This window comes from Paramisgurnus dabryanus, chromosome 19, assembly GCF_030506205.2.
Source record: "Paramisgurnus dabryanus chromosome 19, PD_genome_1.1, whole genome shotgun sequence".
In the NCBI taxonomy this organism is placed as follows: domain Eukaryota; kingdom Metazoa; phylum Chordata; class Actinopteri; order Cypriniformes; family Cobitidae; genus Paramisgurnus; species Paramisgurnus dabryanus.
In genome coordinates this window covers 28,311-50,000 of record NC_133355.1, presented here as the reverse complement: position 1 = coordinate 50,000, position 21,690 = coordinate 28,311, and the positions used below count along the sequence as shown (strand labels likewise).

Here is a 21,690-nt window from a genome sequence, read left to right as displayed (position 1 = left end):
GACAGACAGACAGACAGACAGACAGATATATAGATAGATGGATGGATGTACGGATGAATGGACGCATGGATAGACAGACAGTCAGACAGACAGACAGATAGATAGATAGATAGACAGGCAGACAGCCAGGCAGACAGACTGGCAGGCAGGCAGATAGATGGATAGACATGGATAGATAGACAGAGAGACAGACAGATAGATAGATAGACAGACAGGCAGACAGACAGATGGATAGATAGATTAGATGGATAGACAGACAGACCGATAGACAGACCGCTATGTAGATAGATGGATGGTGGACAGACAGACAGACAGACAGACAGACAGACAGACAGACAGACAGACAGATAGATAGATAGATAGATAGATAGATAGATTGATAGATTGATAGATTGATGGATAGACAGACAGACCGAAAGACAGATAGATAGATTGACGGACGGACGGACAGACAAATAGATAGATAGACATAGAGACAGACAGATAGATGGAATGACAAACAGATGGAGAGACAGACAGCTGCTTTATGTGTTTATGTTGTGTTTCAGGGTTTGCCAGGTCCACAGGGAGTGCAGGGGATGACAGGAGCCAGAGGTCCTGCTGGAGAGGGGACCACCGGACCCCCAGTATGAAAAAATGCATACACACACTTTATGTCATTATAAACTGTCATAAACTCATTATTATTATTATTATTATTATTATTATTATTTTCATAGTAAGTAACCCCTCACAGAAACCTGTTGACAATGGTAGATTTAAAGCAAAACATACAGATATATGGCATACTGGTCTCACAAACAATACTGATTTGTTTAACTCATAGCTGTTTTGTGTTCTGTGTCTTTTTTAGGGTCCACCTGGACCTTCGGGGCCAACTGGAGCAGCGGTAAAAAATCTTTCCATATTAATATTACTTTAAAATGTGACTACTGCTCATAATAATGCTTTAAGTGACATGTTGTGCTTGATATGTAGGGTTTAAGAGGACCTCCAGGTGTGACCGGACCACAAGGCCCTGCTGGACATAACGTATGATCAAATGATCAAAAAACATATAATACAATACAAATCTGTTATCTTACATTGTTCTAGTTTTTACGGATCATTAAAGACCTTTATAATTCTATAATTTAAATGACAATGTACCGTAGTTGATTCACACAACCACGACTAAGATGATATCCCTAAATTCACTCAGTTATGTGTTTAAATCATATCGTTTTTTGAACCATTGGTACATGTCGTTTTTGGGTAATAGTTTTAAAGTCAACCTTGAATAATTGTTGACTGATAATATAATTTGGGTGGATATATCTATCCTGGTACTTTGGGGATAAGGACATAATGATTTACTAATGGTAATTATGACTAATACTTAACAGTTTTTCCTGTGGTAAGAAACACTGATGTGTTTGTTTCCGTATTTATTCACAGGGTTTGCCTGGAAGACCTGGAGAAAAGGGCTCGCCTGGAGAACCGGTGAGTGACTTATCATAAGTCGAGCTGACAGTCCATCCTATTTTTTTTTTACTTTTGACTAAGTTTCCAATGATGTGATGTTTAAGAAACTAAGGCAGATTTTTTTGCCATTTAGGGAAAAGCTGTAGATCCTTCTGATCTAGACCTGAAGGTAACGCCACTTTATCTTTCTATACATCTCTCTTTAACATCCAACCCTCAGTCTTTTTATTAATCATCCTTCCATCTCTCCATCTTTCTCTAATCTATTTCACCATCTCTCCATCTATCTGCTAAATGCCTGTATGTAAATTTATTCGGGCTGTCAAAAGAATAATTGCGATTAATTGTGATTAATCGCATATAAAATAAAATTTTGTGTTTGCCTAATATGTTTGTGTGTGTATTGCTTGTAATTATTATGTATATATAAATACACACATGTAAGAAAAAAAAAATTATGTATAATATAAAGAATATAAAGATGTGTGTGTGTGTGTGTGTTATAAGGAACACTTGTTCAATTTCTCATTAATGCAATTATCTAATCAAGCAATCACATGGCAGTTGCTTCAATGCATTTAGGGGTGTGGTCCTGGTCAAGACAATCTCCTGAACTCCAAACTGAATGTCAGAATAGGAAAGAAAGGTGATTTAAGCAAATTTGAGTGTGTGGCATGGTTGTTGGTGCCAGACGGGCCGGTCTGAGTATTTCACAATCTGCTCAGTTACTGGGATTTTCACACACAACCATTTCTAGGGTTTACAAAGAATGGTGTGAAATGGGAAAAACATCCAGTATGTGGCAGTCCTGTGGGTGAAAATGCCTTGTTGATGCTAGAGGTCAGAGGAGAATGGGCCGACTGATTCAAGTTGATAGAAGAGCAACTTTGAATGAATAAAACACTCATTACAACCGAGGTATGCAACAAAGCATTTGTGAAGCCACAACAAGCACAACCTTGAGGCGGATGGGCTACAACAGCACAAGACCCCACCGGGTACCACTCATCTCCACTACAAATACGAAAAAGAGGCTACAATTTGCACGAGCTCACCAAAATTGGACAGTTGAAGACTGGAAAAATGTTGCCTGGTCTGATGAGTTCCGATTTCTGTTGAGACATTCAGATGGTAGAGTCAGAATTTGGCGTAAACAGAATGAGAACATGGATCCAGCATGCTTTGTTACCACTGTGTCACGTAGAATTAAGGCAGTTCTGAAAGCAAAAGGGGGTCAAACACAGTATTAGTATGGTGTTCCTAATAATCCTTTATGTGAGTGTATATTATGCAAAAAGAAACATTTATTTTTTATGCAATTAATCGCAATTAATCATGATTATTCTTTTGGTAGCACTAAAATTGATCCATTTCGCCATCCATTCACAAGTTCTCTCTCTCTTACAGGGCATTTGTTCAGATTGTCCTGCAGGACCGGCTGGACCTCCCGGTATTCCAGGAGCTCCAGGAGAAAAAGGTCAAAATGGACCACCCGGTAAAAACGGGCAAGATGGATATCCGGTGAGACGGCTCTGTTATTGAATCCTGCAGAGATTTCACAGAAGTTCAAATTAGTCATACAGTTATGCCCGTTTAAAACTGAAAGTCATTTTAAACTCATTTTAATGTGGATGTTTATTGCAGGGGCCACCTGGACCAACTGGATCTTCAGGACCACCTGGTGCTGAAGGAGCCAAGGTCAGGGCACACAAGATATAGACATACACAAAAACAATACAGACCTTTAAATCTATTTTATCTTGGACCTTTAATAGAATTGATGAGGCATACTGCGATAATGATATTTACTACAGTAAATACCACCACTATTCCTGTTCTGGTTCATGTTTTATTTAAAGTAAATTTGCCAGCTCTCGCAAGGGACAATACAAACAACACATCAAGCTTTTTTGTTAGATATGAATGTTTAAAGGGTCTCCTGTTACCCACCAGCTGCACAACATCACAAGCTCTGTGTTATCCAATCTTCATTATATCTAATGTTTCCTTTACAGGGGATTAAAGGTGACAGAGGTCCAGGAGGAAACCCTGGAGATAAAGGAGAAAAGGTACAATGACAACACTCATCTAAACATCAGGATAACTGTACTGTTTTAGTGTGTATTGGATTGTATTTGTATGTTTAGCCTATTCAAACATTCACAACATTCTCTTAAGAGGTGATGTGTTGTTTTTCTACTTTACATCTTTGATTTGTTTTTCACAGGGACCTCCAGGACCTCCTGGTTATCCAGGGGCCGCAGGTGCCATGGGCGCACCTGTGAGTATTAAAAGATCCCTTTCAATATGAATATTACAGGCTTCTCATTTTGTGTAAAGATTTAATATTTGTTTTTTTATTTATAGGGTAATGATGGAAACCCAGGGCCTGTTGGACCACCTGGATCACCTGGTGAAAAGGTAAGGACACAGACACAGAACAAATTATGTTACACTGCAAAAAAAAAAATGATTTTCAAGATAAAAATTCTTAGTTTTTGTTTTGTTTTCAGTAAAAAATATAAAAAAATTCTTAAATTAAGATGCTTTTACTTGAGGTGCAAAACGAACTAAGAAAATAAGTCTAGATTTTAAGCAAAAAATCACTAAATTCAAGAAAAATTAGCTTACCCCATTGGCAGATTTTTTTTTGCTTGTTTTATGCACAAAATCACCTAAATTAGATTTTTTTGTCTTAAAAACTAGACTTATTTTCTTGGGTCGTTTTGCTCATCAAGAAAAAAGCATCTTCATTTAAGAATGTTTTGATATTTTTACTGAAAAGAAGACAAAATACTAAGAATCTTTTTTCTTGAAAATCAGTTTTTGCCGTGTAAGCAAAAATAATCTTAAAATGTTTTATTAAACAATAAATTCAAGAAAAAATAGCTTACCCCATTGACAGATTTTTTTTGATTTTTTTATGCACAAAATCACTTACATTTGATATTTTTGGTCTAAAAACTAGACTTATTTTCTTGGGTCATTTTGCTCATCAAGAAAAATCATCTTCATTTAAGAATGTTTTTGATATTTTTACTCAACACAAAAATAATATTTTTATTTCTTGAAAATATTTTTTTTGCCATGTGTACAAATATGTAAAAATTCTTAAATTAAGATGCATTTTCTTGATAAGCAAAATTCCCTCAGAAAAAAGTCAACATATGATAGGGTAAAAATAATCTTGAATTTTTTTCTTAAACACTGTAAATTCAAGAAAAAAATTCTTTCCCCATTGGCAGATTATTATTATTATTATTATTTGCTTGTTTTAAGCACAAATTCACTTAAATTGTGTGGGGTTTTTTTTGTCTAAAAAAGACTTATTTTCTTACGGTAGGTAATTTAGCTTATCAAGAAAGCCCGTCTTTTAAGAAATTATATTAATAATCAAATAATTATTTTAAGAATTTTTAGATATTTGTACTGAAAAGAAGACAAAAATACTAAGAATCTTTTTTCTTGAAAATCAGTTTTTGCAGTGTAAGCAAAAATAATCTTAAATTTTTTTATTAAACAATAAATTCAAGAAAAATTAGCTTACCCCATTGGCAGATTTTTTTAGCTTTTTTATGCACAAAATCACTTACATTTGATATTTTTGGTCTAAAAACTAGACTTATTTTCTTGGGTCATTTTGCTCATCAAGAAAAATCATCTTCATTTAAGAATGTTTTTGATATTTTTACCCAACACAAAAATAATAATATTTTTTTTTCTTGAAAATATTTTTTTTTTGCCGTGTGTACAAATATGTAAAAATTCTTAAATTAAGATGCATTTTCTTGATAAGCAAAATTCCCTCAGAAAAAGTCAACATATATAATAGGGTAAAAAAAGGTGTGAGTGCCTCTGAATGTGTATTTCAAATTCAACCAATGGTGGGGCGTAACATCACCGGCAGGGTGACGTGGGAGCTAGGAAGTATAAAAGGCGACCTGAAATGTTGCCAAAGATAGCGAGTAATAGGGAAACAGGAAGTATGGCAAGGGAGACGCAGCGTCTCGTTCCCTTCTCGGAACAAGGGTAACATACTAGTGCTGCCACTAACGACTAATTTTCTAACGACTAATCTTTCGACTAATTTTTCGAATAGTCGACTATTCTAAACGACTAATAAAAAAAAACTCAAGTGTTTGTTATTTCATTGTGTCCATTTTATTTTGAACCCACCGGTGTCATAAACAATATGAATAACTTAAATGTTACCAAATAAAAAATTACAATGTAAACAATATAAATAATAATAAAAACTTCCAGTGCAAAGTAGATGCTTAACAGAAATATGAAATGTTTCACTTCTACTCTTTGATCTTATATTGCATTTTAACACAACTGAATGCTATTTTACATATTATCTGTTCTGTTGTAGCCTATAAAATAGTGACTAAACATGACCCATCACCTCGTTTTTATCCAACCAGCTGTTTCTTTAACTGCTGCTAAAATCCTAATTTAGATATGCAAAAATCACCATACATATACATTGTAGCTTTACTGCTGTTGCTCTTCTCATAATTGTTGTTGTGTTTTGAGCCATTTCTTGATTTTAAATGCGAGTGATATAGCGCAGACAATTCGGTGCAAATTCAGAAATATAAGAGAATACACTGTTGTTGTTTACATAGACTACAGAACACGGCATACAGCATCATAGGGAGGGAGAAAGCTCGCACACAGACTCACACTACTGCTAATCTTTCTTCAAGTCATGTTAACTCGATCAGTCGTCTTTGTCAGAGACATCTGTGAATGTTGACGTTTACGCAAAAAAGAAAGTACATTAAAAACACTGCCACCTTTTCACTGTCACGTAAGAGAGAGGCGCGCGCTGTTGAGGCGCTGCAAGCAACATGAGAGAGAGAGAGAGAGAGAGAGAGAGAGAGAGAGAGAGAGAGAGAGAGAGAGAGAGAGAGAGAGACGCGCAACAATGAATTGAGCCGTTTAAAATAGTAAAATAAAAATGTAAATGGGAATCATGAAAAATCTATTTGTTGCGTCCAGTGTTGATTCCGTGGCGGAATCACGAGCAAACATAGCCTTTAACATCCAAAGACAGAGTCATTGTACTTCTCAAAAGAGTTAATAAAACAGTACTGACTAGCTCGCCATTTCATTAATAATCATATAACAGTTACTTACGTTGTCCTATTCTCTGTGGGTGTATCGTCAATAACTCCCGAGTGTTTTCGTTTGAGATGCTCGTGCATTGTCGTTGTGCTCCCGTGATAAGCCAGCGACGTTTGGCACGGTCTAACAGACCACTCTTTTATCACAACTTGGCTTAAAATACTTTCATACTTCGGAAGCTTTCCGACTCATAATTCCATAGACTCACCTGCCACCGCCAATTTTTCAAAATTAAAGCAGTGAAGGCAGGGGAGAGGGAAGAAAGATGATAGCGTAGCAGATTAACCAGCAGGGCGCGCACAGCGCACAGACTGGTGTGGAGGTGAATTACATTGAGCCATTTGAGACAGGAGACAGAATTACAGTGGGCCGTTTGAGACGGAAAAAAATAAATATGCGACTCCTCGACTAAAAAAATTGCCGTCGACAAATTTTCATCGTCGATTACGTCGACTACGTCGACTATTCGCGGCAGCACTATAACATACGTAACCTGAGACGTTTTGCATGGACAACACTACACACATTTTTCTGAAAACGTCTGAGGTTTGTTATTCATAACTGATAGTCATGCTAATGTGGGTTTTACCAGGGTAAAGAGGGTCTGACGGGAATCCAGGGACCTCCAGGACTGCCAGGTCTGATGGTGCGTAAATATTTTAAAAAATGTCCTTTTTTTAATGTTGGTTAAAACATGTACATTTACTATTTCTGCAATGCTTTTTGTTTTTCTTTTGTTCTTTCTACACTGATTTTAAATGAAGGGCATGATAGGGAAACCCGGAAAAGATGGAAGACCAGGAGAACAAGGAGAGGCGGTATGAGCGTGTTCTGCTTTTAATATCACTTATAATCTGCGTATTGTACAACAATAAACATCTGAACAATCCTGAAATGTCATAAAATAGTATTAAAAAATAATATAATAAATGTATTTCTTTCTCACAGGGCAAACAGGGTGAACCTGGAGCACCAGGCAGAGATGGACTTAGAGGAATGCCTGTTAGTAGTGAAAAAAAAAATAATTCAACTTTACAATTAATTTTACCAAGCAATTTTGGTGGTATTATTAGTTTTTTTATATATTGTGCTGTTAAAATGTGGCATAAATAGGTAATACAATAGTATGAATTACCTTTTACATTTTGAATAGCATTTTATTCCATGGTATATACATGCTTACTGTTATTTTTCAAGAATGGCTTAATGAGGTTTCAAATATATTCTTTGTCTTTTCCAGGGTTTCAAAGGTCATAGAGGAGAACCAGGACCTCCAGGGTCAAAGGTCAGTTTTGTCCTATTGAAATACAGTATGTGCCCTCGGATGCCTGTTTTTAGTCTCATCCAATAGATGCTCGATAAACACACATCATGTGACCTGATTGCTAATGATCTCATTTGTAAAAGGGTGAGGAGGGGAAGCAGGGCGCTCCCGGGCGTGAAGGCTCACCTGGAAAAGATGTGAGTTGACACCGAGTCATGTGCTTGATGTCAGAGGCCGCTGTAAACACCTTCATGGTACACAGATGGTGTTTAGTTTTAATTGATGTTCTTTTGTTGCTCAGGGTAAGACAGGACCTGCGGGGGCAGAGGGCATGCGAGGACCGCGAGGAGAATCGGTGAGAAAGCCATTGATGAAGCAGTTTCATCACAACACAGTGGATCAAAACAGCTGTGTGATTATTCTGTGACTGTGTGTCGTCTTTGTAGGGTCAACCTGGGGAACCAGGACCTGCGGGCAAACCCGGATCTCAGGGAAATCCTGTAAGTACTGATGTTGATCATGGTGGGCATCATCTTCCTTAATATCCTTATGTTTGCATTTAGATTCATGGTTTGATCTACATTTGCCACAAGTGGCTGTGTTACAGTGATATTCAGTGTGTACATTTATTTAAATACATGTAGTATTATTTGTATTATCATTAATAATAAGTAAAACAATATTTAGACTTTGCTGTCTACAATTACTATGCTTCAATTTTCATTTTCAACTCAATATATAAGTTTACCCAGAGTTAGAGTTAGTTGTTTGTTGTATCTTGTCATAGGGTCAGCCAGGAAACAAAGGTGAAGCGGGTAGTCCAGGATTACCTGGATTTTCAGGTCCTAAAGGGCCGTCGGTAAGTAGGATGTTTATTTAGTAGAGGTGTTCATTAAAATATATAAATTAACAGAAATTACACAGAAAATACCAGCAGCCAGTCTTGCTTTACACGACAATTTGTCACATACTATACAACTTTGCACTTATTTTCGCCAGGGTCTACCAGGTCCAATTGGCCCAGAGGGAAAACAAGTAAGTGATGTTGTCTGTAATCTACTTGTTACTGTTTGACTGTGCTCTACTTAGTTTTTTTGGACTGTGCTCCACCTATTTCCATTTGACTGTGCTGTATCAAGTGCCATTTGTCTGTACTTTACTTAGTGCTGTTTGACTGTGCTCTACTGTGTGTCCTTTTACTTAGTATTCTTTGACTGTGCTCTACCTAGGTCCTTTTGACTGTGCTCTGTCTAGTGCCATTTGACTGTGTTCTACTTAGTGCTGTTTGACTGTGCTGTACTTAGTGTCATTTAACTGTGCTTTACTTAGTATTTTTTGACTGTGCTATGCTTAGTGCCATTTAACTGTCCCTTAATTGGTGCCATGCGACTGTGCTCAACTCAGTGTTGTTTGACTGTGGTCTATTCAAGTGCTGTTTGACTGTGCTGTACTTGGTGCCATTTAACTGTGCTTTACTTAGTGTCATTTGATCGTGGTCTACTCAAGTGCTGTTTGACTGTGCTGTACTTGGTGCCATTTAACTGTGCTTTACTTAGTATTTATTGACTGTGCTATGCTTAGTGCCATTTGACTGTGCCTCAATTAGTAGCATGTGACTGTGCTCTACTTAGTGTCATTTGACTGTGGTCTACTCAAGTGCTGTTTGACTGTGCTGTACTTGGTGCCATTTAACTGTGCTTTACTTAGTGTCATATGATCGTGGTCTACTCAAGTACTGTTTGACTGTGCTGTATTTGGTGGCATTTAACTGTGCTTTACTTAGTATTTATTGACTGTGCTATGCTTAGTGCCATGTGATTGTGCTTCACTTAGTGCCATTTGACTGTGCTCTACTTAGTGTCATTTGATCGTGGTCTACTCAAGTGCTGTTTGACTGTGCTGTACTTGGTGCCATTTAACTGTGCTTTATTTAGTATTCATTGACTGTGCTATGCTTAGTGCCATTTGACTGTGCCTTAATTAGTGCCATGTGACTCTGCTCTACTTAGTGTCTCAGGAATGGGGGTGGATGAACCCAAGTGCAGACAGCTCTCAACTCAAAAGACTTTTATTTTATAACAAAAACACCCTCGAGGGGGTAAACAAGGCAAGAATAAAATAATAACAAACAGGGCCAAACGAGACAGACTCCTGACCATGACACACGTACATACAGTGATACCACAAAGACAAGAGACACAATGGCATTTAAATAGGGGAACTAATTAGGGGACAATAACCAACAGGTGAGGAAACTAATCATACATAATCAGGATACAGGAGGGTAAGGTTAAGACTAAAGACATGAGAGCACGTGCCACACATAACAAATAGGTCACGTGACTCTCCACACAAACACTTATATGAGGGTGTCAGGATCCTGGTACTAGAAACAAGACAAAACACATATAATGACATTCAGGATCCTGACACTTAGTGCCATGTGATTGTGCTTCACTTAGTGCCATTTGACTGTGCTCTACTTAGTGTCATTTGACTGTGGTCTACTCAAGTGCTGTTTGACTGTGCTGTACTTGGTGCCATTTAACTGTGCTTTATTTAGTATTCATTGACTGTGCTATGCTTAGTGCTATTTGACTGTGCCTTAATTAGTGCCATGTGACTCTGCTCTACTTAGTGCCATGTGATTGTGCTCACTTAGTGTCATTTGACTGTGGTCTACTCAAGTGCTGTTTGACTGTGCTGTACTAAGTGCCGTTTGACTGTGCTCTACTCAGTGCTGCTTGTTTGTGCAGTTATATGACTATGCTGACTATGCTCTACTTATTATTCTTTGACTATGCTCTACTTAGTGCTGATTATGAAACATAATCAACATTTTAGCACCCATATTGTAACACCCTGAAATCCATCATCACCCCAGCATATGGTGGCAATGCATGGATAATAAACAATCACATTTATTTAAAAAATTGTAAAAATGTAATACAACTACATACTGTTTTTCGTCCATTTTGATTTTATGACTTTGTTTCTATTGTAGGGTATGCCAGGACAATCAGGGGACAGGGGGCACAAGGGAGATAAAGTAAGGACAAATTAGATCAAATCTATCTGTCTTTCTGTATCTACATATGTACATAAAGCTATACATATACTGCATATCCACCACTTGATTTTTTTTATTTTGACGTTATTTTTGTTGGCAGGGTGATAATGGAATCAAAGGTGACAAAGGACCCGTTGGAGATCCGGGCATTCCAGGTAACCCTGGGCCTCCAGGCAGAAAGGGTCACACAGGGATGATGGGTATGTCTGGACCTCCGGGTGAAGTTGGTCCTTCAGGTCCCCCTGGGACCCCAGGACATCCAGGTCTCCCAGGAATCAGAGTGAGTGTGGATTCAAGTTTAAACTAGAAGTACGTAACAATGATGCCAACATCATAACATCATTTTGTCTTGTCCTTTAAGGGTGAAACGCCATCTCAGGAACAATTGCGGAGACTCATTCAAGAGGAACTTTCCAAACAATTAGATGGTGAGATTTGAGAACGGTTAAGATGTTAAGGAAAGTTTTTAAAAATTCACACATTTGAAATGAATACCATTTGTGGCCTATAGTGACCAAAATATTTTTTGACCAGTTTGAGGGTTAATGGCGTTGATTAAAGCTGGTTAACATAAATAGCTGATCTATAGTGTTTATTTCTTTGAACTTTTTCTTAATTTTCCTGAATCACAGCTAAGTTGGCCTACCTCATGGCTCAAATGCAGCCCGCACATATAAAAAGCACAGCCGGGCGTCCCGGTCCTCCTGGTCCACCAGGAAAAGATGGATCTCCTGGCCGACAAGGCCCACCAGGAGAGTCTGGAATGCCAGGACAAAATGGAGCAGAAGGTCCCAGAGGTCCATTGGGCCCCAAAGGTACCACATGAGCAGCTTTCGGTGTGTTCACACTTAGCAGATTTGGTTTGATTAGAACTCTGTTGCGATTGCAAACAAGCCGACCAAGACTGGGGAAAAGTTGGGAATCGGTTTGCTTCTGCTTCCACTGAAATGTGAAGGCAACGTGGACTAAAGACAGGAAGTGATGATAAGAGCGCCCCTAAAATCAGACAATTTGTTAACATGGGACAATTGTTTATTATACTTTAGCTTTGTTTGTGCATATAACAGAAATACCTGGTGATGTTTTGACTCTTTTAAACATTCCTTGTCACATCCTTATGCCAAATGTTTTTCTTTTTGGACCAAAAGAGAAGTGGACTACTAAATGTGAACACAACCCAGACACCAGATGACTCCAGGATGGATACACCACACTGCTAACTTTGGTGTGGATCTGGCCCAGAGTCGTTTGCTGTCTGGGCCTAAATGTCACTTGAAACATTGACATGAAACAGTTAAACAAGTTTGTTCTATTACTGTCAAATCATGATTTTATGTTTTTAGGTGAACGAGGAGCAAGAGGTGAAAAGGGAGAGGATGGTGTTGGGCAGAGAGGGGAGCCAGGTCCCACTGGTCCCATTGGTAGGACCTTTTGATTACCAACACTCAAATTTCTTGAGTTTTTTTTTAGAAAAAAACAGCAGCAGAAAAAAACAGTTGCGTTTATGTTTGCTTGACAGGTCCTGCAGGTATGCCGGGATATGGAAAAGACGGTCTTCCTGGAGCGGCGGGAGCTCAGGGAGAGCCTGGTAATCCAGGTCCTCACGGTCAGCCCGGACCATCAGGACCACCCGGGCAGTGTGACCCTTCACAGTGTGCTTACTACGCCAGCCTGGCATCACGACCTCACACCAAAAACGTCAAGGGGACTTAATGTGCCTCTTACTGTCCTGGACTAACATCTATTTATGAACTTGGACGTTCATCCAAGAACATGAGAACTTTATTTTGAATAGTCTGAGAGCTGTGTGAATGTGTGTGTGTGTGTGTGTGTGTTTGTGTGTAAATGGCTTTTCACACTATTAACCCTGTCTTTTATAAAGGCCCTGATATACTTCAGATGCAGTAGAAGAACGAACTTCGCTTGATGGCAGAATGAAGGGCTGTAGGCATGTATGCTCTATTCTAACATCTCTTTGTTTCTGGAGGCGGGGTTTAGGTGTGTGTGTACCTATTAATGAAGGGTCGTATTACAAATTCAATTTTTCACATGATGGTACGTTGAATGCGATCAGTCGATAAAGAATGAACGCTCCGATTCGTGAGTGATCGTACAGAGGCGAAAACAGCTTTAGGGTTGTAGATGTTTTTGAAAACGTTATTGCTGTGCGACCTCCGTGAAATAAAATGAAAGACAATATTCCCACTTTAAACCAGGTGGAGTCAGACAACACGCCCATATGTCACGCACCCGTTACACAATGACCGTGGACCAATGGTAAATGTTTAACACACCGACAGAAGTTCGCTGTGCTCGGCTGTATCAGAACAAGGAATGCAAAGTTTTGATGGTCGGATTTTTTGTTTCGAAATAATGCCACATTAGTTTGTTCTTCTACTTTGTCTGAAGTATTTCAGGGTCTTAACCCTGGGTTAAGGGCACTTTTAATCCTGGGTTAAGCCACGTTTCTCATTTGTACTGTAATATTACGTTTTTTTTTATTAGCACTTAGCCCTACCGTTGGGATTTTGTGAACTCTTAGGTAGGAAGTTAACCTAAATTCTGCTATGTTAAGTATTGATATCAATGTACATCTTAAATCTTGGAAGGTCAGTTTTTAAGATTTTACTGCGTTAAACAGTATTATATTTAACCCAGGGTTAAGAATAGCCCTCTTTATATATTATCAAGCTGGAAAGTCCATAACTGTGACTCTGAACCACAAAACCTTGAGTCTTAAATGGCATGGGTATATTTGTAGCAATAGCCAAAAATACATTGTATGGGTCAAAATTATAGATTTTTTTATGCCAAAAATCATTAAGTAAAGATCAGGAAGATATTTTGTACATTTCCTACCGTAAATATATCAAAACGTTTTATTTTGAAAGACGATTTTCTCAAATTTTGATTTTTTTGCACCGTCAGATTCCATATTTCCAAATGGTATCTCGGTCAAAAAATTGTCATATCCTTACAAACCATACATCAATGGAAAGCTTATTCATTAAGCTTTTGGACAATGTATAAATCTCAATTTTAAAAAATGGACTTGTACGGTTTTGTGGTCCAGGGTTACAAATGTCTCGATCAGATGAAGCTTTAAGGGGTTTTCATCAAGGTTTTTTTTTAGGGCAAGAGTCTATTTTACGAAGGAACGATTTTTCAGTATGTTACAGACTGTGATGTCATAACTCTGATGTCTGTCTGGTTTACTGACAAGTTATTGGTCGGTAGTCACAAAACAAAATGCTGAGAAAATATGAAGCAGACTTCACTTATCAGTAAGGATCATTAAAGTCCAGAAGAAAGTGAAAACATGCACAGTGTCTTTCTGCTTTTGTAACCTCAAGGTTTTTTTAGCCATAATTGTAGTTTTTGTGCTTTTATATTGTAAAAAAAATTAATCTTTATAGGTATCTTAATACTATTACTGTGGCTTGGCTAGTTTATGCAAAATGCCTGAAGGATTAGTTAACCCAATAGAGAATAGTTTTAGTCATTATTCCTTTCTCTAGGCCTTGGTCATCACATGTGTACATTGTGAAAAAGCAAATTTACTGTTTTATGAAACATTGTTTATTGTTTTTTGGTGATAGACATTTTGTTTGGGTCTTGGTTGTATGTCAAAGACAATTCAGTCCCCTCCTAAAAAAAAATGTTTAGTTCTGGCACAGCAAATGTACATACTGACAACTGATAAGTTGATGTGTTACTTTAATGGCCAGGGCTGCGTTTCCCGATAACGTTGTCTCTTAGCGCGCTACGAAGACTCTTAAGTTAAACCTTAACTACAGGTTTACCTTTTCTAGGCGTGTTTCCCGAAATGTACCTTAGCGGGATTCTTTCTAACGTACGACGTTACCAGGTGCTGTCCATGGCGATGGTGCTGAATAGGTTGATATCGATTGCTCGACAATCAATTATTCACTTTATGTAATAGGGACTTCGCTGCGTTATGAGATAGTGGTGTTCTTTATTAAAGAAACATTTCAGAAATAGTTACATTTATTAGGAATATCTTGTAAAAATATTTCAAACTGCAAACAACTAAATATAAACCTTGTATATTTTATTTTATATCAAACGCGTGCAAAACCCGCAACTTTATGTCCAAAAGTATAATGCATAAACTGCTCCAATGCATCCATTATTCCTTTACTTTAAAGGATAATTTATATTAGGGGTTCCCAATAAATGCGTTGCACAGGGGAAAGGTGGGTCGTGCAAGTCACCTGGCTTGGCTGTGCATTACACTTAAAATATATAAAAACAAACTGTTGTTCATTAGTTCACGCATTTATTGTGCTTGGACACTGGATGCGCAAGCAGCGCGTTTACAATGCGGATAACGCTTAATGGACGCATTTCTGGAGCCGCGCCTGGCTGTTTACCTTAAATATAACATAAAAATATATATTATATGATATATAAATATATATTATGATTGCTTTAGATTTAAGCTTTGATTAGATTTAATGTGGAAAATTTGTTGACCTATACAACCAGTAGATAATCAAGTGGAGCAGTTTCTTTTGAGTGTTTATAAAGAATATGGCATGCAGTTGCCTCAAAGTTAGAAAACATTAAAAAACTTCGATGCAAAGTCGACTTAAGATCAATAATAATATTATGGAATATCAACAATTATGATTTCGTGATGAATGTGCTCCCGTGGCATGCGATTTTTACTTGATTTGTTTAATTGCAGCTAAAATAGCCGGTAAAGTAAAGTATTAACAGATATGAAATGCACAAATGAAAGCGTAAGATTCGTTGTATAGCTGCCTGCCATAGTTTCACCAACTCCTCCACCCAAAATCTTTTTTTTTATAGTTTCTTAAGCCTGTAATAATAGTCCGCAGCTGATGTTTATTTGGAAAAAAGTAATACAAAATCTAACAACCATCAGTTTAATGATGTCTAATTATGTGAATGTTTTATTCTTTAAATTTAAAACTAATTTAACACGGAGTGTACTTCAACTTTTTTTACAGATATTTAGTTATATAGACTGCAATCTACACAAACTTTTATCACAGTGATGGCCCCTAGCGGAGTCAAGTGGGATAAGGTATAGCTAAGAGTGCTCCAGACCAACCTTCCGAACGAATCTTACAGAAGTGATACGTAACTAAGAACGTTTCGGGGAACACGTATTAACGATAAGGTACAGCTTAAGGTACAACTTAAGAACAACGTAGAGCTAAGAAGGTTTCGGGGAACGCAGCCCAGGTCTTTATTTGATCATAATTGAGAAACACAAAATCTTTTTAAAGACAGAGCATCCACACGGCAAAAAATGATTTTCAAGAAAAAACATTCTTAATATTTTTGTCTTGTTTTCAGTAAAAATATCTAAAAATTATTATATTAAGATGCTTTTTCTTGATAAGCAAAACGAAAAATCTAATTTAAGTGATTTTGTGCATAAAACAAGCAAAAAAAAAAATCTGCCAATGGGGTAAGCAAAAAGATCTTGAAATTTTTTCTTAAACACAAAATTCAAGAAAAAAAAACATCTTAATTTAAGATTTTTTCGATATTTACTGAAAACAAGAAAAAAATACTAAGAATTAAAGAACTAAGAAAAACAAATCTTAGTATTTTTGTCTTGTTTTCAGTATAAATATCTAAAAATTCTTAAATTAAGATGCTTTTTCTTGATAAGCAAAATGACCCAAGAAAATAAGTCTAGTTTTTAGACCAAAAATATCAAATTTAAGTGATTTTGTGCATAAAACAAGCAAAAAATCTGCCAATGGGGTAATCAAAAATGTTGGTCTTAAACACTAAATTCAAGAAAAATTAATCTTAATTTAAGATTTTTAGATATTTTTACAGAAAACAAGAGAAAAATACTCAGAATATCATATTTTTGCAGTGCACTACCATCATTTTTGCTACAAAATTTTTCTTGAATTAAGTGTTTAAGAAAAAAGAATTATTTCAAGAGTTTTTTCTTACCCCATTGGCAGATATTTTAGCTTGTTTAAAGCACAAATTCACTTAAATTGTATATTTTTATCTAAAAACTATAGACTTATTTTTTAGGTCATTTGCTTATCAAGAAAATACATTTTGATTTAAGAATTTCTAGATATTTTTACTAAAAACAAGACAAAACTACTAAGAAAGAAGTCATTTTTTGCAGTGTAAAAAGCTTCTTAATGATTAAATCTCTCAGATTGCTCTTTGTGAGTCAATTAAAGGTGTTGCAAAATATACTGTACTCACCTCAACCCACAAATATATCTGATGTTAAACTGCAAGCAACATAACACCAATGATAAGCTCAAGAAATGCTTCATGTTTGAAAAAAGCTTGTGAGCTTATCATGTTGAAGTTAGCATGGATAGTGAAATCCAAAAACATTATTGAATGCATTTTAGTGGTTTTATACGTTACAATTTTAAATCCTGCTCTTTTAAGTACATTTAATGTTATTACATATATTTACATGACAAAATGTAACATGATTCTTATTTGTTTGCCCTGACTTGAGTCACATTCAGAAAATTGATGTTGGGATGACGCAATGTATTTTGCAAAGTGCTGTAAATGTATGGTGCATTAATTCAATATAAGCCAAAGTGAAACGCTTGCTATCATTTTCACCTCCACTTTATTGAATTCATTCAGTTTTGTATCCACCTGCTAGTTTGCCTTAATGAATGACTGTATTTGTTTTTGTTTTTCATATTAATTTGCATTAAATTATTCAAATGAACTACAGGTGCAGGTCATGTTAAATTGCATAATTTATGCATGGTACCCTGTACCTGTTTATACTGGTTCTCTGGTGCTATTATTCATCTTAATTTAGTTGATGTGTATGTTTTTGGATGGGTGGGAGGTAAGCACGTGTTAATAAAAAGTGAATCTGCCCCATTGCTGGGATATTATTGTGAAGTCTCCTGCATTTATATCACATATTGCATGGTCTTCAAAGACTCAGGGACATATTTACAGGATTGGATGGACCTGCAAAGTCAAGATTTGGGGGCTCATTTACAAAGCATGTGTATGCACAGGTTGGTGCATATGAAAAATTCCACTCCAGACAGCAGAAAGACAGATTCACACTTGTCCCAGATCAGGGGCCTCATTTATAAAATCATTTATCAAGAACATTTCTCTAAAGTGTGTTCGTGTGATTCATAAAGTCTTCACAGTACCACATCAGGATGTGTGGCTGAGCAGATACTTCTGGTTGTCTGATTGCGGCAGGTTTTTGGAAATGTAGGCCATTCTCAAATAGGGTTTAAACAAGCAAAAAAAATTTCTTACTTAGATATTTATACTAAAAATGTTATTTTCATTTGTATTTTTGTCTTGTTTCCATTACAAATATCTAAAAATTCTTATATTAAGATGCATTTTCTTGATGAGCAAAATGACCTAAGAAAATAAGTCAATTTTTTTTTGCATAAAACAAGCAAAAAGTCTACCAAAGGGGTAAGAAAAAGATTCTTGTATTTTTTTCTCGAACACCTAATTCAAGAAATATTTTTTGCTTGTTGAATTTTTTTCCCTAAAAATTTTACTTATTTTTTAAGGTCATTTCATATTTGTACTTTAACTCTTTCCCCGCCATTGACGAGATATCTCGTCAATTAAGAGAAAACGCTTCCCCGCCAATGACGAGATTTTCCGTCTTTCCGCAATACCGCTATTATCCACCAGGTGGCGCCCTTCCGCAACTTTTTAAAACCGGAAGTATTGCTCTATGGCAAGCTGCTGCATGTCAGTGTCTGTTTTAAAGATCACTCTGAATGAGATCTCTATGAAAAATCCGTCATAAAAATGGAATTATCTCTGCTTTTTGCTCAAAATATGGTGTTTTGCAAAAACCTACCCATATTCAAAAGCTGATTGCAAAAGAACCACTAAAGGTAGGATGAAACGGTTTTTTTTGTTTGAAAGCAGAGGGTCTGTTCTTTCATTTGGTATATTGTATGTTTATATATTTAAAAAAGAACATTTCCTGGAAGGCATTAAACTTTGGTGAAAATCATGAAAAACGCTGGCTGGCAACTTTTTTTAAAAATGCTGGCGGTGAAAGAGTTAAGCAAGACAAAAATACTAAGTAATTTTTGCAGTGAACAAGGTGGAAATCTTAAAACTGTTCAGCTGTGCAGAATTTCAAGATTATTTGCAAAGTGAAGCATATGTATGTTTTATGTGCACACTGTAAAAATATATCATATCAACATATATTTTTGTTTAACTTTAATTTAGAAAAACAAGTTGAAATTTATTAACTTAATTTGTTGTGTCAAAACATAAAATGTAGGTTGAATTGACTTTTGACTTCGGCATTTAATGTAAAATTACAGAAAAAAAAATGTATTTTTGTATTAGGGAAAATTTCTGTAATTTAATTGTGCCTGTTATTTTACTGTATTTTTGTACAGTTTTTTAACTGATTTTTTTAACATGTTAATGTAAAATGACAGAAAAAAACTGTATTTTTGTATTACGGAAAATTTCTGCATTTATTGTGCCCGTTATTTTACTGTATTTATATACTGCCGGAATTTTACCATTTTTTTTTACAGATTTTTTACCTTGTTAATGTAAAATTACAGAAAAAAAATTCTATTTTGTATTACGGGAAATTGCTGTCATTGTGCTCGGTATTTTACGGTATTTTTCCGGCACCCCAGCTGCCGGAATTGTACAGTTTTTTTACAGATTTTTTTTACCGTCTTAATGTAAAATTTCAGAAAAAAAACTGTATTTTGTATTACGGAACATTTCAGTCATTTATTGTGCCTGTTATTTTACGTTTTTTTTCAGCACGCCAGCTGTCGGAATTTGAAAAAAAATGTAACAGATTTTTTAACGTGTTAATGTAAAATTACAGAAAAAAACTTGAATTTTGGTATTATGGAAAATTTCTGTCATTTATTGTGCCCCATATTTTTCTGTATTTTTCCGGCACCCCAGCTGCCAGAATTTTACCATTTTTTACAGAATTTTTTTACCTTGTTAATGTAAAATTTCAGAAAAAAACAGTATTTTGTATTACGGAACATTTCTGTCATTTATTGTGCTGTTATTTTGCGTTTTTTCCCGGCACCCCAGCTGCAAGAATTTTACCGTTTTTTACAGAATTTTTTTAACTTGTTAATGTAAAATTACAGAAAAAAATATGTATTTTTGTATTAGGGAAAATTTCTGTAATTTAATTGTGCCTGTTATTTTACTGTATTTTTGTACAGTTTTTTAACTGATTTTTTTTAACATGTTAATGTAAAATGACAGAAAAAAACTGTATTTTTGTATTACGGAAAATTTCTGCATTTATTGTGCCCGTTATTTTACTGTATTTATATACTGCCGGAATTTTACCATTTTTTTTTTACAGATTTTTTTACCTTGTTAATGTAAAATTACAGAAAAAAAATTCTATTTTGTATTACGGGAAATTGCTGTCATTGTGCTCGGTATTTTACGGTATTTTTCCGGCACCCCAGCTGCCGGAATTGTACAGTTTTTTTACAGATTTTTTTTACCGTCTTAATGTAAAATTTCAGGAAAAAACTGTATTTTGTATTACGGAACATTTCTGTCATTTATTGTGCCTGTTATTTTACGTTTTTTTTCAGCACCCCAGCTGTCGGAATTTGAAAAAAAATTTAACAGATTTTTTAACGTGTTAATGTAAAATTACAGAAAAAAACTTGTATTTTTGTATTACGGAAAATTTCTGTCATTTATTGTGCCCCGTATTTTTCCGGCACCCCAGCTGCCAGAGTTTTACCATTTTTTACAGAATTTTTTTACCTTGTTAATGTAAAATTTCAGAAAAAAAACAGTATTTTGTATTACGGAACATTTCTGTCATTTATTGTGCCTGTTATTTTACGTTTTTTCCCGGCACCCCAGCTGCCAGAATTTTACCGTTTTTTTACAGATTTTTTTATGTGTTAAAGGAATAGTCTACTCATTTTCAATATTAAAATATGTTATTACCTTAACTAAGAACTGTTGAATCATCCCTCTATCATCTGTGTGTGTGCACGTAAGCGCTGGAGCGCGCTGCGACGCTACGATAGCATTTAGCTTAGCCCCATTCATTCAATGCTGCCATTTAGAGATAAAGTTAGAAGTGACCAAACACATCAACGTTTTTCCTATTTAAGACGAGTAGTTATACGAGCAAGTTTGGTGGTACAAAATAAAACGTAGCGCTTTTCTAAGCGGATTTAAAAGAGGAACTATATTTTATGGCGTAATAGCACTTTTGGGAGTACTTCAACTCGCCTGAAAAGTCCGCTCCCCTTCTCACTCTCATAATGGGAGAGGGAGGGTGTTACTGCGCCAAGTCGAAGTACTCCCAAATGTGCTATTACGCCATAAAATATAGTTCCTCTTTTAAATCCGCTTAGAAAAGCGCTACGTTTTATTTTGTACCACCAAACTTGCTCGTATAACTACTCGTCTTAAATAGGAAAAACGTTGATGTGTTTGGTCACTTCTAACTTTATCTCTAAATGGCAGCATTGAATGAATGGGGCTAAGCTAAATGCTATCGTAGCGTCGCAGCGCGCTCCAGCGCTTACGTGCACACACACAGATGATAGAGGGATGATTCAACAGTTCTTAGTTAAGGTAATAACATATTTTAATATTGAAAATGAGTAGACTATTCCTTTAATGTAAAATTACAGAAAAAAAATGTATTGTTGTATTACAGAAAATTTCTGTCATTTGTTGTGCCCGTTATTTTACGGTATTGGTGTACTGTACA

At 35.9% G+C, this 21,690-nt stretch overlaps 1 protein-coding gene across 2 annotated transcripts in view; it reads left to right on the top strand.

Moving 5' to 3' along the window:
* col22a1 (collagen, type XXII, alpha 1) overlaps positions 1-17,838 on the top strand; it is an 87,302-nt gene extending 69,464 nt beyond the window's left edge. For both annotated transcript variants that reach the window (XM_065285596.2, XM_065285589.2), the window contains 25 exons: positions 549-626; positions 854-889; positions 979-1,032; positions 1,438-1,482; positions 1,598-1,633; positions 2,872-2,985; positions 3,109-3,162; positions 3,480-3,533; positions 3,692-3,745; positions 3,832-3,885; positions 7,190-7,243; positions 7,362-7,415; positions 7,546-7,599; positions 7,838-7,882; positions 8,005-8,058; positions 8,163-8,216; positions 8,308-8,361; positions 8,649-8,720; positions 8,861-8,896; positions 10,866-10,910; positions 11,032-11,211; positions 11,293-11,359; positions 11,564-11,746; positions 12,275-12,352; positions 12,451-17,838. In XM_065285596.2, the coding sequence (XP_065141668.1) occupies positions 549-626; positions 854-889; positions 979-1,032; positions 1,438-1,482; positions 1,598-1,633; positions 2,872-2,985; positions 3,109-3,162; positions 3,480-3,533; positions 3,692-3,745; positions 3,832-3,885; positions 7,190-7,243; positions 7,362-7,415; positions 7,546-7,599; positions 7,838-7,882; positions 8,005-8,058; positions 8,163-8,216; positions 8,308-8,361; positions 8,649-8,720; positions 8,861-8,896; positions 10,866-10,910; positions 11,032-11,211; positions 11,293-11,359; positions 11,564-11,746; positions 12,275-12,352; positions 12,451-12,644 (1,803 nt within the window). In that variant the 3' untranslated portion in view covers positions 12,645-17,838. The remainder of the gene's footprint in view (positions 1-548; positions 627-853; positions 890-978; positions 1,033-1,437; positions 1,483-1,597; positions 1,634-2,871; positions 2,986-3,108; positions 3,163-3,479; positions 3,534-3,691; positions 3,746-3,831; positions 3,886-7,189; positions 7,244-7,361; positions 7,416-7,545; positions 7,600-7,837; positions 7,883-8,004; positions 8,059-8,162; positions 8,217-8,307; positions 8,362-8,648; positions 8,721-8,860; positions 8,897-10,865; positions 10,911-11,031; positions 11,212-11,292; positions 11,360-11,563; positions 11,747-12,274; positions 12,353-12,450) is intronic.
* The last annotated feature ends 3,852 nt before the right edge of the window (positions 17,839-21,690 follow it).